The 17,480-nt window shown below is 42.8% G+C and overlaps 1 protein-coding gene and 2 pseudogenes across 2 annotated transcripts in view; 2 read left to right on the top strand and 1 right to left on the bottom strand.

Annotated features, from left to right (window-relative positions):
• GTF2E2 (general transcription factor IIE subunit 2) overlaps positions 1-16,848 on the top strand; it is a 79,576-nt gene extending 62,728 nt beyond the window's left edge. For both annotated transcript variants that reach the window (XM_055334674.1, XM_055334673.1), the window contains 2 exons: positions 14,956-15,071; positions 16,330-16,848. In XM_055334674.1, the coding sequence (XP_055190649.1) occupies positions 14,956-15,071; positions 16,330-16,446 (233 nt within the window). In that variant the 3' untranslated portion in view covers positions 16,447-16,848. The remainder of the gene's footprint in view (positions 1-14,955; positions 15,072-16,329) is intronic.
• LOC129516084 (tetraspanin-17-like) lies at positions 2,830-10,492 on the top strand (annotated as a pseudogene).
• LOC129516227 (U4 spliceosomal RNA) lies at positions 3,841-3,918 on the bottom strand (annotated as a pseudogene).
• Positions 16,849-17,480: the final 632 nt, after the last annotated feature.

Genomic DNA, 17,480 nt, shown 5'->3' with positions numbered 1-17,480 from the left:
AAGATAAAGCGTATTTTAAAATTTTTCAACACTTTGCCTTTTATGCCTTTTGTAAAGTTTGCACCAATATTTTGGGACCCATTTACCCTTTACAGCAGTATATGAAAAAGTATCCAATTATTTACCATCACCAGTACCAGATATTTTTAGTTGACTTTGCCAGCTTCATAGAAAATAGAGATTATCTTGAATTTGTATTTTCTTGCACTGACTTTATGAAATTACAGAAAATCAGATGATTTTGTACCTCTCTCAACTCTACATTTTTTGTTCCTGCATACATTATAATGTAATTAAATTTGGGATCCTGTGAGATCATGCCTCTAAAATTAGGCCCTGCTTTTCATTGTTCATCTTAAAGTATTTATGCAGCTGTGATACATTTATATAGTACATGTAATATTTAAATACTGTGATAGCACTAAGCTAAGGAAAGGCAGGGATTAATGTAGAAATGTTTTATCGCAAAACAATGATATTTTAAAAAGATTTTGGGGAGGGTGGGGGATAGAGGGAGAGGGGAAGAGAGAATCTTAAGCAGGCTGCATACCCAGTGCAGAGCCCTATGTGGGGCCCAATCTCCCAACCCTGAGATCATGACCTGAAGTCAAGAATTAGATGCTTAACTGACTGAACCATCCAGGCGTCCCCATTGAAGAGTTCTTTTTTCATGGATTTTCCTCAGAAAATAGTATAAGCAACACTTTTAGCAAAAGAAAGTAGTTAGATTCAGTTTTAATGTACTTTCAGTTCCATTGTGCCATTACAATTTATATTGTGTATTGTTTTGGTGGTACTAGTATACATATTCTTACTAGACCATTCTGTCACTATTCCAATAGGTATTATTGCTTCTGTGATTGTATAATAAGAGGCTTGAAGTCTATAAGCTTTCTACATATCAAGTAGAAAGTCACAGTAGTTTCAGTCTTCAAGGAACTGAAATTTTGGGCAGCCCCAGTGGCGCAGCGGTTTAGCACCGCCTGCAGCCCAGGGCGAGATCCTGGAGACCCGGGATCGAGTCCTACATCGGGCTCCCTGCATGGTGCCTGCTTCTCCTTCTGCCTGTCTCTGCTTCTCTCTCTAGCTGTGTCTCTATGAATAAATAAATTAAAAAAAAAAAAGGAACTGAAATTTTGCAGTGCTACTAATACAGATGCTTGATAAAGAGTGTATTGACTGAAGTTACCTCTGAATAAAAGATGTCTTTATCATATATGTACTTTTATTCTCTTTTTGCTTATACAGAGAAAAGTATATAGTTATACTGTATCATAGTATCATGTTATATTATGTGATGCTTATTCTAGATACAGTTATATCATGTGATACTTAACTCTAGATAAACGAAGAATAGTTAGAATTTAACAAGCCATGGGTTAAAATGCCTGAATTATTCTTCTTGGTGTGACATACTTCAACAACTGTGGTAAATTTGACGAATAAAATTCTGGTTTGGTATATATTTTACTTATTTACCTATTTGTGTTTAAAGATTTATTTATTGGGCAGCCCAGGTGGCTCAGGGGTTTAGTGCTGCTTTCAGCCCCGGAGCATGATCCTGGGGACACAGGATGGCGTCCCACGGTGGGTTCCCTGCATGGAGCCTGCTTCTCCCTCTGCCTGTGTCTCTGCCCCCCTCCTCCGTCTCATGAATAAATAAATAAAATCTTTTAAAAATATATTTATTTTAGAGGGAGAAAGTGAGCAGGGGGAGGGGCAGAGGAGGGGGGGAGAGAAAATCTCCAGCAGACTCCCCACAGAGCATAGAGCCTGACACAGGGCTGGATCTCACGACCCTGAGATCATGACCTGAGCTGAAATCAAGTTCGATGCTTAACCAGCTGAGCCACCCAAGGCTCCTCTGATACATATTTTTTAAAAATATTCTGTGTTTTCTTGGAATTAGAGTCATGTTTTTATTGCTGACTTGGAAGTTTGACCTGAAACTATTTTCTCTCACACAAGCCCAAAGTGAGCAGAGCTAGTTGCATTAAGCCCACTGTTCTTTTTTTTTTTTTTTTAAGATTTTATTTATTTATTCATGAGAATACACAGGAGAGAGAGAGAGGGGCAGAGGCACAGGCAGAGGGTGAAGCAGGCTCCATGCAGGGAGCCTGATGTGGGACTCGATCCCAGATCTCCAGGATCAGGCCCTGGGCTGAAGGCCGCTAAGCCACCCGGGCTGCCCAATCCCATTGTTCTTTAGCCAAAAAGGGGGATAGTTGGGGACTTCTGGCTTCCACTTAAAATGGAGAAAGCTGGTCAAGTATTGTTCTACTCTTACAGTAATAATAATAAGCCCTAAACAGCTGCAAATTTACAGTTTTCTTGAATCTGTCAGAGACCTGAGGTTGCAGCTCTTCCCTGAAATCTAAGGAAAAACAGGCACCTCTGAAAAGATGGGATGCAAGCACTTGTTTACCTGGGACAGACAAAATGAACACCACTCGACAATTCTAAAGAACTGCTAAGGGCTTAAATTGTATTAGTAAGAAGATACAGAATCCTTGGGAGCTGAGAACCCATAGGAGAGAATTCATACCTACTTGCAGGCTATCTTCCATAGATTTTCACTGGATGCTTATAAAAAAGATATAGGGCTGGGTACTGTTGTCTTTAGGCAGGTCTGGAGGAAGGGAATGGTAGATGCTTCTGTAAAGACATGAAGCCCTGTCTGAGTCCTGCCTGTCTGCTGTGAGACAGAAACCTTAAACTGCAGAGGTAATGGAACAGAAAGAAAGCCTTCCACCCTGGGGAAGGGGCAGAAATATGTGCTCAACCCTGAACTTTAGCTTAGGGGGTGGACAGGAACGTGGAGAAGGCTACATGCCAGATACCAAGAACATAGTACTTGTCTGTGACCAAGGCTTGATCAGAATTTCAGAGAATCCCACTTCATACCAGGGTAAGAGATGTAGAGGAATGGGTAACTGGAATTCTGTGAGAGTCACAGGAGCTTGGAGGCAGAGAGACCGTATGAGATGCAGCCTAAGTGGAAGACCTAAAACCGTAGATTGAGTAGACACTGAGAAAAAGTCTCTGGCAAACAACCTCTTCCCTAAACACAAGGTATGGCTAGAGCAATTTGAACACTGTGGTGCATTATGGGTATCCACAGCAGCAACAGATTCCAGACCAAGCTCATATTCTGACAATAGAATGACTCTACATCCACACACTAAAGGCCTAACATAAGGAAAGATATGGTCATATCCAGACACAAAGACTGTTTATCTCAGTCTCAGCTGTCCTACAGAGGATGTCCTGCGTGCACACATTTGCTCTCTCTCTCCATGAGGTATAAAAACAAGGAGAAAAGTGATAGAGTATTGAGACGGGAGTTAGAATCCTCAGGACACAGTTACTGGAAATTGTTAGACATGGAATTTAAGATAACTGATTTATATGTTAAGGCCTCTGGTAGAAAAGGCAGGTAACATGCACAATCAGGTAAGATATTTCAAAGGTAGACATTCTAAGAAAATGAAATTTTTATTTCCTTGTTTTTTTATTTCAAAAGATTTTTAAAAAGATTTTATTTATTTATTCATGAAGGACACAGAGGGAGAGGCAGACTCCCTGCAAGGAGCTGGATGTGGGACTCGATTCCAGGACCCCAGGATCACACCCTGAGCCAAAGGGAGATGCTCAACTGCTGAGCCACCTGGGCGTCCCTATTTTAAAAGATTTTTATTTATTTAGAGTGAGCACAGAGGGAGAAGGAGGGGGAGAAAAGGACTCCTTGCTGAGCAGGGAGCCTGCTGTGGGTTTGATCCCAGGACTCCGAGACTGTGAGCTGAAGGCAGATAGTTAACTGACCAAGCCACCCAGGTGCTCCTGAATGAAGTTTTCAATTAGCAGTAATCACGCCTCGGGTAAACCTCATTGGCTACGATACTGCCACTGCGCAAAGCTGGTGCTCCTGAATGAAAATTTTAGAAGTGAACAATACCGTAATAGACAAAGAATCCCTTCAATAAGCTCATCATATACTTGGCATAACCAAAGGAAAAATCTATCAACATGAACATAGCCCCATTGCAAATTATCTGAACTAAAATGCAAAGAGAAAACTGAATAATAGAACACCCGTTGTCTATGAGGGAATAATATCACATGTTCTGAATGTGTAATTCAAATCTTAGAAGGAGAAAAGAAAGAATAGGACAAAAGAAATAATGGTCAAAGATTTTGAAAAAGTAATGGTAGATACCACACTAATAGTCCCCCAAAACAAATAGGAAATAGAAACACCCACGTGTTAATTAATATTCAAACTGGCTGAAAGTTGATGATGATTAGAAAATACTGAAAGTATAGAGGAAAAAAAGAATTGCTGCAGACTTGTCACTTAAACCTACGGAAACCAAAAGACAGTGCAGGATCAAAAGGGAAAAACTTTCAACCTAGAATTTTCTACCCAGCAAAATCAGTTTTTTTCTTTTTTTAAAACATTTTATTTATTAGGGAGAATGAACAGGTGAAGGGAAGGGCAGAGGGAGAGGGAGAAGCAGACTCCCCACTGAGCAGGGAGCCCGATGTGTGGCTCTATCCAGGACCCTGAGGTCATGACCTGAGCTGAAGGCAGATGCTTAACCAATTGAGCTACCCAGGTGCTCCACAAAATCAGTCTTTTAAAAATGAAGGAGAAATAGTTTTTCAGAGTAATATTCTCTGGGTATCACAGAAACTGAGATAATTCATTGTCATTAGACCTGCGTCACCAGATTCACTAAGGAAATTCTTTCAAGCAAAAGGGATATGATATTAGATAGTAGCCTGAATCTATATAGATAAGTAGGTGTGCTGTAAATAGAAGGTGAATATAAAATTCATGTTTTTCTAATTAAAGCACTTAAAAAATGTAATAAATTTTTTTTCTTATCAGTTGAGCTCAAGGGACACCTGGGTGGGTCAGTTGGTTAAGTGTCCCACTCTTGATCTCCGCTCAGGTCTTGATCTCAGGGTTCTGAGCTCGAGCTTCGCATTGGGTTCTGGAGCCTACTTAAGAAAAAAGAGGGATCCCTGGGTGGCGCAGCGGTTTGGCGCCTGCCTTTGGCCCAGGGCGCAATCCTGGGGACCCGGGATCGAATCCCACATCGGGCTCCCGGTGCATGGAGCCTGCTTCTCCCTCTGCCTCTCTCTCTCTCTCTGTGACTATCATAAATAAATAAAAATTAAAAAAAATTTTTTTTTAAAAGAAAAAAGAAAAAGGGTGCTTGGGTGGCTGAGTCAGTTAAGCATCTGCCTTAGGCTTAGGTCATGATCCCAGGGTACTGGGATCAAGCCCCGTGTCCTTTCCTGTTCAGTGGGGACTCTACTTCTCCTTCTGTGCCGCCCCTACCCCTTGTGCTGTCTCTCTTGCTCTCTCTCTCTGAAATAAATTTAAAAATCTTTAAAAAGAAAAAGATAGCAGTATAAAGGAAAAGTAATAGAAATGTATTTTATGTTTACAGCAAATATAGAAGTAAAATTTATGATAGCTGAAAGGTCAGAGGGAAAGATACTATTATAACATCTTTTTATTTTTAAAGATTTATTTATGTTTAAAAAATTTTTTTCCCAAGATTTTATTTATTTATGAGAGGCACAGAGAGAGAGAGAGGCAGAGACACAGGAAGAGGGAGAAGCAGGCTCCATGCAGGAAGCCCAATGCGAGACTCGATCCCGAATCCCAGATCACGCCTCAGGCCAAAGGCAGACGCTCAACCGCTGAGCCACCCAGGCGTCCCTGTTTTTAAAGATTTTTATTTAGGGATCCCTGGGTGGTGCAGCGGTTTGGCGCCTGCCTTTGGCCCAGGGCGCGATCCTGGAGACCTGGGATCAAATCCCACATCGGGCTCCCAGTGCATGGAGCCTGCTTCTCCCTTTACCTGTGTCTCTGCCTCCCTCTCTCTCTCTCTCTCTCTGTGACTATCATAAATAAATAAAAATTTAAAAAAATTTTTTTTTATTTATTTGAGAAAGAGGAGGAGAAGCAGAGCCCCTGCTGAGTGGAAATTCCCCTCCCCCGCATGCACGGTCCATCCTACAACCCCTGAGATCATGACCTGAGCCAAAGGCAGACACTTGACTGAGTCACCCAGGTGCCCCAAGGTTGATTTATTTTAGAGAGGGAGTGTGTGTGTAGGACTGGGGTGGAGGGAGAGGGAAAGAATCTCAAGCAGAGTCCCCACCCACCAAGCATGGAGCCCAACATGGGGATCAGTCTTATGACCTGAGCCAAAATGAAGAGTCAGACACTTAATCAGCTGTGCCACTGAGGTGCCCCCAGTATTGTATATAGCATGTTTACATTATATGTGAACTGGTATAATTTACTTGCAACTAGGCTCTGATTAATTATATATGTATTATAAACCCTAGGACAACCACTAAAATCATTGTTTTCAAAAAAGAAGGAACTATACTTAAAAGTACTGTATTATACATTGGAAAGAGAGTAGATCTTAAAAGTTCTCATCACGAAAAAAAAACTGTGTGATGGGTATTAAATTACTTTGGTAATCATTTTTTTATATATGTATATATCAAATGATTGTGTTTTACACCTAAACCTAATACAGTGTTAAATGTCAGTTGTATCTCAATAAAAAAGTATAGTGTGCCAATAGCAAGTATAAAATGTAATCAGAAAAAATATATTCACTTAGTCCAAATGAACACAGAAATGGAAGGAAAAAAGCAGAAGAGTACCTGGAACAAATAGAAATGGTAAGATGATAGATTTTATTCCAACCATTATTAATAATTATGTTAAATCATTTAACATACTAATGAAGACTTTAATCTCTTTAAACATCCAAAATCATCTGAATACTTTAATATTAAATTGTTCAAACATAATAATTGAGACAGATGTAAATTGTCTAAACATAATAATTGACAGATTTGCAGATTAGAAACAAAAGCAGGCCCTGGTATATACTGTCTATTAGAAACTCTCTTTAAATATGAAGAAGACCTGGATTAAAAGTAATTTGCTAGCACAGCCCCTGTGGAAAGCAGTATGGATGTTCCTCACAAAGTTAAAAACAGAACTATGTTAGGATCCAGCAATTGCACTACTGGATATTTACCCAGAAGATACAAAAACACTGACTCAGGGGTATGCACCCCTCTGTTTATAGTAGGATTATTTTTACAATGTGGAAGCAGCCCAAATATCCATGGATTTTTTTTAAATTTTATTTATTTATTCATTCATGAGAGACACACACACACAGAGAAAGAGGCAGAGACACAGGCAGAGGGAGAAGCAGGCCCCATGCAGGGAACCCGACGTGGGACTCTATCCCAGGACTCCAGGGTCGCGCCCTGGGCCAAAGGCAGGCGCCAAGCCGCTGAGCCACCCAGGGATCCCCATATCCATGGATTGATGAATGGATAAAGAGGATGTGATATAGCCTGGGCAGCTCTACCCCAGGGTGGCTCATGGAGGGCTGACCCGACCCCAGTTCCGGTTGCTGGGCAAGCAGCATCACTTCAGGAACCAGAGGTCGATTGCCATGGGAACTACTTCCTTTTTGACTTTGACGTCTTCTGGGTGCTGGGAGGCCCTGTTCTTGGCCACTGGCCTCTGGGCCTGGGGTGAGAAGGGTGTTCTCTCCCAGCATCTCAGCACTGACCCATCTGGGAGCCCGTGACCCCACGTGGCTGTTTGTAGTGGTTGGAGGCTTTGTGTTGGCGCTGCGTTTTGATGGCTATCTTGGGCTCTCTGGGAGAACGCCTTCTTGCTCAAGTTCCTCAGCCTCATTTTCTTCCTGGAGTTTGGCAACAGGGGATCCTGTCCTTTGTATTCAAGGACTGGATTTGAGGCCAGCTCAGTTTCTTCTATCAGTAATAGTGTCAAGCCCTGTCAGGATGATGTTAACCTCTACTGTCCCTTTGCTCCAGAATATTGGTTTTGCTCTGGAGCCAAAGGGCCTAATGGCACCTCAATATCTGTTTCAACTGCACTGACTTGAACCTGAGCGGGGAGCACTGCAGGATCCCCTTCTGCTGCGTCAGGGACACAGCAGAAGAAGTGCTCAGCACCCAGTATGGTTGCAGGAGCCAGCTCAGGCTGGAGCTGGAGCAGCAGGGCTCCACCCACACCATAGGCTGCACAGGCCAGTTTGAGAAGTGGCTGCAGGACAGCCTCCGTGTTGGGGCCGGGCACTTTGTGGGCATCGCCCTCCCCCAGATCTTTGGTATCTGCCTGGCCCAGAACCTCATGAGTGACATCAAGGCAGTGAAGGCCAACTGGTGAGGCTGCCACACTGGTGCACAGGGAGCTGCCATCTCAGCTGTTGTTGGGTGGTGGCTCCTAAGGGCACCAGGAATGCTACAGCTAGGAGGGTGCAGGCCAGACAGGGTGGGAGCTGTCTGCCGTATCCCCGCCCAGGCTGGGACACACTTCTCTGTGTGTGGCTGTGTGGGGCAGGTGTGGGGCCTGCTGTTGCCTGGGACATGGCTTCACACAGCTGCAGAGCTGTCTACTCTATTTCCTCTGACCTTGACCCTACCTGGAGCCCACTTTGGCTTCACTGCTTTAGACTTAGACTCTAAAGTGGGCCCAACATGATCCTGGAGTCCTGGGATCGAGTCCCACATCGGGCTCCCTGCATGGAGCCTGCTTCTCCCTCTGCCTGTGTCTCTGCCCCCATGCCCCTGTGTCTTTCATGAAAAAAATCTTTAGGGGCGCAGCTCGGAGGCGGCTCCGGCAGAGGAAGAGGCTCCACGTGGAGGGGACTGCGTGGCCCCGGGAGCATTGGGTGCCGGGGACACAGCCCAGGATCCGGCCTCCCCCCAGGACAGGCAGAGGCCAGGAGGGCCCAGGACAGCGAGGATGCTCCTGCCCCGAGCTGAGCAGATCAGCGGCCCCACCCCGGAGCATCCAGGCCTCTGCAGACAGAGCTCTGGAGCTACTGCGGGAGCTGAATCCAGGGCTCCAGAGCTGGCCCCGCCCCTGGGGTTGTTCCTCCTGGGGCCTCACGGGGTAAACAACCCCCACTGAGCCCTGCACCAGGCAGGGGCAGAGCAGCTCCCCCAAGTGCTGACACCTGAAAATCAGCACAACAGGCCCCTCCGCCAGAAGACCAGCTGGATGGACCAGTTCCAGGGGAAGTAAAGGGACTTAAAGTATACAGAATCAGAAGATACTCCCCCGTGGTTTTTTTTTTTTTTTCTGTTTGTTTCCCCACCCTTTTTTTTCCTTTCTTTCTTTTTCTTATTTTCTTCTCTTTTTTCTTTTTTTCTTCCTTTTTTTTTCTTTTTCTCTTTTCTTTCCTTCTCTCCTCTCTTTTTCTCCTTTTCTCAATACAACTTGTTTTTGGCCACTCTGCACTGAGCAAAATGACTAGAAGGAAAACCTCCCTCAAAAGAAAGAATCAGAAACAGTCCTCTCTCCCACAGAGTTACAAAATTTAGATTACAATTCAATGTCAGAAAGCCAATTCAGAAGCATTATTATAAAGCTACTCGTGGCTCTAGAAAAAAGCATAAAGGACTCAACAGACTTTATGACTGCAGAATTTAGATCTAATCAGGCAGAAATTAAAAATCAATTGAATGAGATGCAATCCAAACTAGAAGTCCTAACGACGAGGGTTAACGAGGTAGAAGAACGACTGAGTGACATAGAAGACTAGTTGATGGCAAAGAGGGAAACTGAGGAAAAAAGAGACAAACAATTAAAAGACCATGAGGATAGATTAAGGGAAATGACAGCCTGAGGAAGAAAAACCTACGTTTAATTGGGGTTCCCGAAGACGCCGAAAGGGACAGAGGTCCAGAATATGTATTTGAACAAATCCCAGCTGAAAACTTTCCTAATCTGGGAAGGGAAACGGGCATTCAGATCCAGGAAATAGATTCCCCCCCTAAAATCAATAAAAACCGTTCAACACCTCGACATTTAATAGTTAAGCTTGCAAATTCCAAAGATAAAGAGAAGACCCTTAAAGCAGCAAGAGACAAGAAATCCCTGACTTTTATGGGGAGGAGTATTAGGGTAACAGCAGACCTCTCCACAGAGACCTGGCAGGCCAGAAAGGGCTGGCAGGATATATTCAGGATCCTAAATGAGAAAAACATGCAACCAAGAATACTTTATCCAGCAAGGCTCTCATTCAAAATGGAAGGAGAGATAAAGAGCTTCCAAGACAGGCAGGAACTGAAAGAATAGGTGACCTCCAAGCCAGCTCTGCAAGAAATTTTAAGGGGGACTCTTAAAATTCCCCTTTAAGAAGAAGTCCAGTGGAACAATCCACAAAAACAAGGACTGAATAGATATCATGATGACACTAAACTCATATCTTTCAATAGTAACTCTGAACATGAACGGCTTAATGACCCCATCAAAAGGCGCAGGGTTTCAGACTAGATAAAAAAGCAGGACCCATCTATTTGCTGTCTACAAGAGGCTCATTTTAGACAGAAGGACACCTACAGCCTGAAAATGAAAAGGTTGGAGAACCATTTACCATTCAAATGGTCCTCAGAAGAAAGCAGGGTAGGGGATCCCTGAGTGGGTCAGTGGTTTGGCGCCTGCCTTTGGCCCAGGGCATGATCTTGGAGTCCCGGGATCAAGTCCCGCATCGGGCTCCCTGCATGGAGCCTGCTTCTCCCTCTGTCTGTGTCTCTGCCTCTCTCATGAATAAATAAATAAAATATTTTTTTTTAAAAAAGAAAGCAAGCAGGGGTAGCCATCCTTATATCAGATAAACTAAAATTTACCTCGAAGACTATAGTGAGAGATGAAGAGGGACACTATATCATACTTAAAAGATCTATCCAACAAGAGGACTTAACAATCCTCAATATGTATGGCCCGAATGTGGGAGCTGCCAAATATAATCAATTAATAACCAAAGTTAAGACATACTTAGATAATAATACACTTATACTTGGTGACTTCAATCTAGCGCTTTCTACACTCGATAGGTCGTCTAAACACAACATCTCCAAAGAAACAAGAGCTTTAAATGATACACTGGACCAGATGGAATTCACAGATATCTGCAGAACTTTACATCCAAACTCAACTGAATACACATTCTTCTCAAGTGCGCACGGAACTTTCTCCAGAATAGACCACATACTGGGTCACAAATCGGTCTGAACCGATACCAAAAGATTGGGATCGTCCCCTGCATATTCTCAGACCATAATGCCTTGAAATTAGAACTAAATCACAACAAGAAGTTTGGAAGCACTTCAAACACGTGGAGGTTAAGGACCATCCTGCTAAAAGATGAAAGGGTCAACCAGGAACTTAAGGAAGAATTAAAAAGATTCATGGAAACTAATGAGAATGAAGATACAACCATTCAAAATCTTTGGGATACAGCAAAAGCAGTCCTGAGGGGGAAATACATCGCAATACAAGCATCCATCCAAAAACTGGAAAGAACTCAAATACAAAAGCTAACCTTACACCTAAAGGAGCTAGAGGAAAAAACAGCAAATAGATCCTGCACCCAGCAGAAGAAGAGAGTTAATAAAGATTCGAGCAGAACTCAACGAAATTGAGACCAGAAGAACTGTAGAACACATCAACAAAACTAGGAGTTGGTTCTTTGAAAGAATTAATAAGATTGATAAACCATTAGCCAGCCTTATTAAAAAGAAGAGAGAGAAGACTCAAATTAATAAAATCATGAATGAGAAAGGAGAGATCTATACCAACACCAAGGAAATACAAACGATTTTAAAAACATATTATGAACAGCTCTACGCCAATAAATTAGGCAATCTAGAAGAAATGGACGCATTTCTGGAAAACCACAAACTACCAACACTGGAACAGGAAGAAATAGAAAACCTGAACAGGCCAATAACCAGGGAGGAAATTGAAGCAGTCATCAAAAACCTCCCAAGACACAAGAGTCCAGGGCCAAATGACTTCCCTGGGGAATTCTATCAAACGTTTTTTGTTTTTGTTTTTTTAAATTTTTATTTATTTATGATAGGTACACAGTGTGTGAGAGAGAGAGAGGCAGAGACACAGGCAGAGGGAGAAGCAGGCTCCACACACCGGGAGCCCGACGTGGGACTCGATCCCGGGTCTCCAGGATTGCGCCCTGGGCCAAAGGCAGGCGCCAAACCGCTGCGCCACCCAGGGATCCCCTCTATCAAACGTTTAAAGAAGAAACCATACCTATTCTGCTAAAGCTGTTTGGAAAGATAGAAAGAGATGGAGTACTTCCAAATTCGTTCTATGAGGCCAGCATCACCTTAATTCCAAAACCAGACAAAGACCCCACCAAAAGGGAGAATTATAGACCAATATCCCTGATGAACATGGATGCAAAAATTCTCAACAAGATACTGGCCAATAGGATTCAACAGTACATTAAGAAAATTATTCACCATGACCAAGTAGGATTTATCCCCGGACACAAGGCTGGTTCAACACTCGTAAAACAATCAATGTGATTCATCATATCAGCAAGAGAAAAACCAAGAACCATATGATCCTCTCATTAGATGCAGAGAAAGCATTTGACAAAATACAGCATCCATTCCTGATCAAAACTCTTCAGAGTGTAGGGATAGAGGGAACATTCCTCAACATCTTAAAAGCCATCTACGAAAAGCCCACAGCAAATATAATTCTCAATGGGGAAATACTGGGAGCCTTTTCCCTAAGATCAGGAACAAGACAGGGATGTCCACTCTCACCACTGCTATTCAACATAGTACTGGAAGTCCTAGCCTCAGCAATCAGACAACAAAAAGACATTAAAGGCATTCAAATTGGCAAGGAAGAAGTCAAACTCTCCCTCTTCGCCGATGACATGATACTCTACATTGAAAACCCAAAAGCCTCCACCCCAAGATTGCTAGAATTCATACAGCAATTTGGCAGCATGGCAGGATACAAAATCAATGCCCAGAAGTCAGTGGCATTTCTATACATAATGAGACTGAAGAAAGTTAAATTAAGGAGTCAATCCCATTTACAATTGCACCCAAAAGCATAAGATACCTAGAAATAAACCTCACCAAAGAGGTAAAGTATCTATACCCTAAAAACTACAGAACACTTCTGAAAGAAATTGAGGAAGACACAAAGAGATGGAAAAATATTCCATGCTCATGGATCGGCAGAACTAATATTGTGAAAACGTCAATGTTACCCAGGGCAATTTACACGTTCAATGCAATCCCTATCAAAATACCATGGACTTTCTTCAGAGAGTTGGAACAAATTATTTTAAGATTTGTGTGGAATCAGAAAAGACCCCGAATAGCCAGGGGAATTTTAAAAAAGAAAGCCATATCTGGGGGCATCACAATGCCAGATTTCAGGTTGTACTACAAAGCTGTGGTCATCAAGACAGTGTGGTACTGGCACAAAAACAGACACATAGATCAATGGAACAGAATAGAGAACCCAGAAGTGGACCCTGAACTTTATGGTCAACTAATATTCGATAAAGGAGGAAAGACTATCCACTGGAAGAAAGTCTCTTCAATAAATGGTGCTGGGAAAATTGAACATCCACATGCAGAAGAATGACCACTCTCTTGCACCATACACAAAGATAAACTCAAAATGGATGAAAGATCTAAATGTGAGACAAGATTCCATCAAAATCCTAGAGGAGAACACAGGCAACACCCTTTTTGAACTCGGCCACAGTAACTTCTTGCAAGATACATCCACGAAGGCAAAAGAAACAAAAGCAAAAATGAACTACTGGGACTTCATCAAGATAAGAAGCTTTTGCACAGCAAAGGATACAGTCAACAAAACTAAAAGACAACCTACAGAATGGGAGAAGATATTTGCAAATGACGTATCAGGTAAAGGGCTAGTTTCCAAGATCCTCATTAATTACACAGGGAAAAATAATAGCTTCCCGATGGAGAAATCTGAGAGATACCAGCTTAATCGCAACCAGTTTATCAGCCTCAGTTAATGAGACCTTGACATCATGTACCCTTTGTGCTTAGAAGGGCAGAATGTCATTTCTGTGGCCTTATTGTCAAAAATTTATAACCTCAGTTTAATCATGAAGTATTAGACAACCCCAAACTGAAGGCCGTTCTTTAAAATGACTGACCCCGGGCAGCCCGGGTGGCTCAGCAGTTTAGTGCCGCCTTCAGCCCAGGGCATGATCCTGGAGACCCGGGATCGAGTCCCATGTCAGGCTCTCTGCATGGAGCCTGCATCTCCCTCTGCCTGTGTCTCTGCCTCTCTCTCTCTCTCTCTCTCTCTCTCTCTTTCTCTCTCATGAAAAAAATCTTAAAAAAAAAAAATGACCCAAACTGTGTAAGAGTTTTTATGACGCCTCAGTCACTCATCTCCAGATTATTTGGTTTCAGAAGTCTCGTTAACTCTTACAACTTCTTATCCTCATATAAATCTTCAGTCCCCATCTCCCTTCATGTTGTTTAGAGAATGAACAGGAGTTTGTAACTATTTCATTGGAGAGAATGGAGTTTTGGACTAAAAAGAGAATCTCCACTGCAGGGAGTTCTCAGGGACCTGGGCTGGCATCACTAGACTAAGAGTAGAATACGACGCTCTGGTCCGTGATTACATTTGTAGTCTCAGGCCCTCCTGCTGCTCACTGTCCAGCCTTTAAGTGTTCTTTTCTCACTGCCTTTGATTTTATTTTATTTTTTTTTAAATTTTTTATTTATTTACTTATGATAGTCATATAGTGAGAGAGAGAGAGAGAGAGAAAGAGAGAGAGGCAGAGACACAGGCAGAGGGAGAAGCAGGCTCCATGCACCGGGAGCCCGACGTGGGATTCGATCCCGGGTCTCCGGGATCGCGCCCTGGGCCAAAGGCAGGTGCCAAACCGCTGTGCCACCCAGGGATCCCTGCCTTTGATTTTAGAACGAAATCTTAAATGTGCTACTTCAGACCAGAGATCATCGTGAGTCCTGGATTTCAGTCACAGACGCTATAGCTTGTAAACATCTGTTGTAAAATAACTGCTGTCTTGTCGGTAGAGTTTCAGAAACTCTGGAGGAGTGTCACTGTGGATTCGATGGATGAGGAGAAAATTGAAGAATATCTGAAGCGACAGGGTATTTCTTCCATGCAGGAATCCGGACCAAAGAAAGTGGTATGTAGTCTCTTGGGAGGATAAAAAAAGTAATCCTCTATTCTTTGAACTGTGAGCCTCTCTGAAGAGGAGGTAGTCAGTTCTCCCTTCTAGTTTTTTCTGTGTCCTAATCAGTGATCTTGGTCAGATGTAAACCAGTTCCTGTCTGATATGTTGGGGGCCAATGGATCTCTGCCCCCGGATGCTGCTACCCAGGCACGTGGGAGCGTTCCTCGTTACCCTTCCAGCCCTTGTCCCAGCAGTGAGTACTCAAGTCATACTGACTGTCCTCTAGTGCTCATTTGTTTCCTCCTGGTTTCTAAAAGGACTTTGTTTCTTCATCTTGGCCTTAATGGCACTCCCTTCCCCCTCGCTCCACCACCCACCCCTATGGCCTCTATGCCTGGCTCTGCCTTAGCCCCTATCACAGCCCCTGTTGTTCTTGTGGGCTTTCAGATTCCTTAGGAACCAGTTGCCACGTAGCCCGAAAGCCCCATCAGTGGAGGGATTTATAATGGAAAAACACGTGAATTGCCTTGTACCTGCTAATTGGTTGTCTGTAGTCCAAGGATGAACCTGGTTTGGGGAACACCCTAACTGTAGCTGCTCTTCCCCTCTCCCTTTCCCTTTTCTACTCTCAGTCTTTGGAACTTGCCTTCTTTGTGATTTTGTGTGTGTATGTGTGTTTATTTAATGAATTTGTAGGACTTCTTAAAAGGCAAGGTGTATTGCCCAGTGATCTCCTTGAATTCGTGGAGTTGTAGCACTTTATGAGCTCTTTTTTCCTGTTATTGCTTAGTTTGTTGATGTTTTTTTAATCATGTGATTTTAAATTTCAAGTACACAGAAAAGAATGGGGAATAATATTTAACAAATCTTTGTGTGCCCATCCACTCCCCCATTTGGTGTAACTCTGTGTTTAGCCATATTTATGTCCAGTCTTTTTTATTGGTAATGGAGGATGTATTTTTAAGCCTAATGATAGAAATGAAAAAGAACTTTATTGCCTCTTTTGAATCCACTTAGTGTCAAGGATAGTTGTGGGAGGTTTTTGTGTCTGCCTAGTTATCCCAGTGGAGCTGTGCTTGGCACTGTCACTCTGGCCTCGTTTGTGGCTGGGAAGCATACTGGGGAGAGTGGAGAGGCTGGGGTGCGTGGGAGGGATTGGCACATGAAGCTGGTCCACCAAGCAGGAAAAAAGGTTTCTCCTCATTGTTAATAACATCCTCACTATTCTGCCCTTCTGAGTAGCTGTTTCTGTTTTTACCTTTTCTTATAGGCCCCTATTCAGAGAAGGAAAAAGCCTGCTTCGCAGAAAAAGCGCCGGTTTAAGACCCACAACGAACACCTGGCTGGAGTGCTGAAGGACTACTCTGACATTGCTCCTGGCAAATAGGGAACAGTTTTGTTCATGAGCCAGGAGTTAATAAGTACACAGTTCAAGATCTTTCTTGTTGATGCTGGGCTCTGAGGATGTCTCCCCATGCTACTTAGGACTGAGGGGAGAAGCTGTTCAGTTTACAGAACAAGAGCAAATTACCAAACTCAAAGCTTTCTTTAATTGAATGGGCTAATGAGATATGTGATATTCCCTGTTAACCTTCTGTTACTTCTGGGGGAAAGGCGCTTAGCATGGCATGCAGGTGTCTTTGCTACTTCTATTTCTAAGTGGTTCCTGGTTCCATTTTTCTTCCTTTATTACTTTAGAACAAGTTGGCAGATAAATAGTCTTGAATGCAATATTTGTTTATTCCAAAAGAACATATTTATAATAAAATCATTGTAGAAGGAACTCTAAGATGTTAGTGAATTCAGTTTGTTTCTTTCTGTCCTTGTCAATGGCAGACGGCAGCTCTGGTCTTTAACTTCCACAGGATGCATGTTTGGGATGTTGTTGAAGACTGTGATTTGTGCTGTGGTGCCAAGCATATGGATCTCACAATTGGAACACAAGACGTGCCTCTTGTTAGCAAATGTGATAATAAAGATACACTGTATGTAATTTTTAATATATATTTTTAAAGCATAAATCAGTATTTAGCTTCTTGGATTTTGCAAGTCATGGGCTCAAGCCATCTCCAGCAAAGATGGATAGAGTCTTCTTGCCAACTTGAACATCATCTGTACACCCTGCACCAACCCTCATGGAATTTGACCCTGATTTTTTTTGGAGGGGGAGACTCCCTCTGTCTTCACCTGCTGAACTCGTGAGAGCCATTATCAAATATGTGGGTTCTTAGCGGTCATAGTGATTTATAGGAGGGAAGTCTGTGTGGTTATTCCAGCCTTCTATGGCAAACTACAAACTACTTGTTTTCCTTATCTCTGCTTGTCACTTGGGATGGTGGTCCTTTGGGTTGATTCTTACAGTCCTCATAGCATAAATTGAAATTGCAGAGGATTATAAAAAAAGATTCAGTGTTCTCAAGA

Source organism: Nyctereutes procyonoides, unplaced genomic scaffold, assembly GCF_905146905.1.
Source record: "Nyctereutes procyonoides isolate TBG_1078 unplaced genomic scaffold, NYPRO_anot_genome, whole genome shotgun sequence".
In the NCBI taxonomy this organism is placed as follows: Eukaryota; Metazoa; Chordata; class Mammalia; order Carnivora; family Canidae; genus Nyctereutes; species Nyctereutes procyonoides.
Note: the sequence above shows the minus strand (reverse complement) of the source record. Positions and strands in the feature narration are given on the sequence as shown.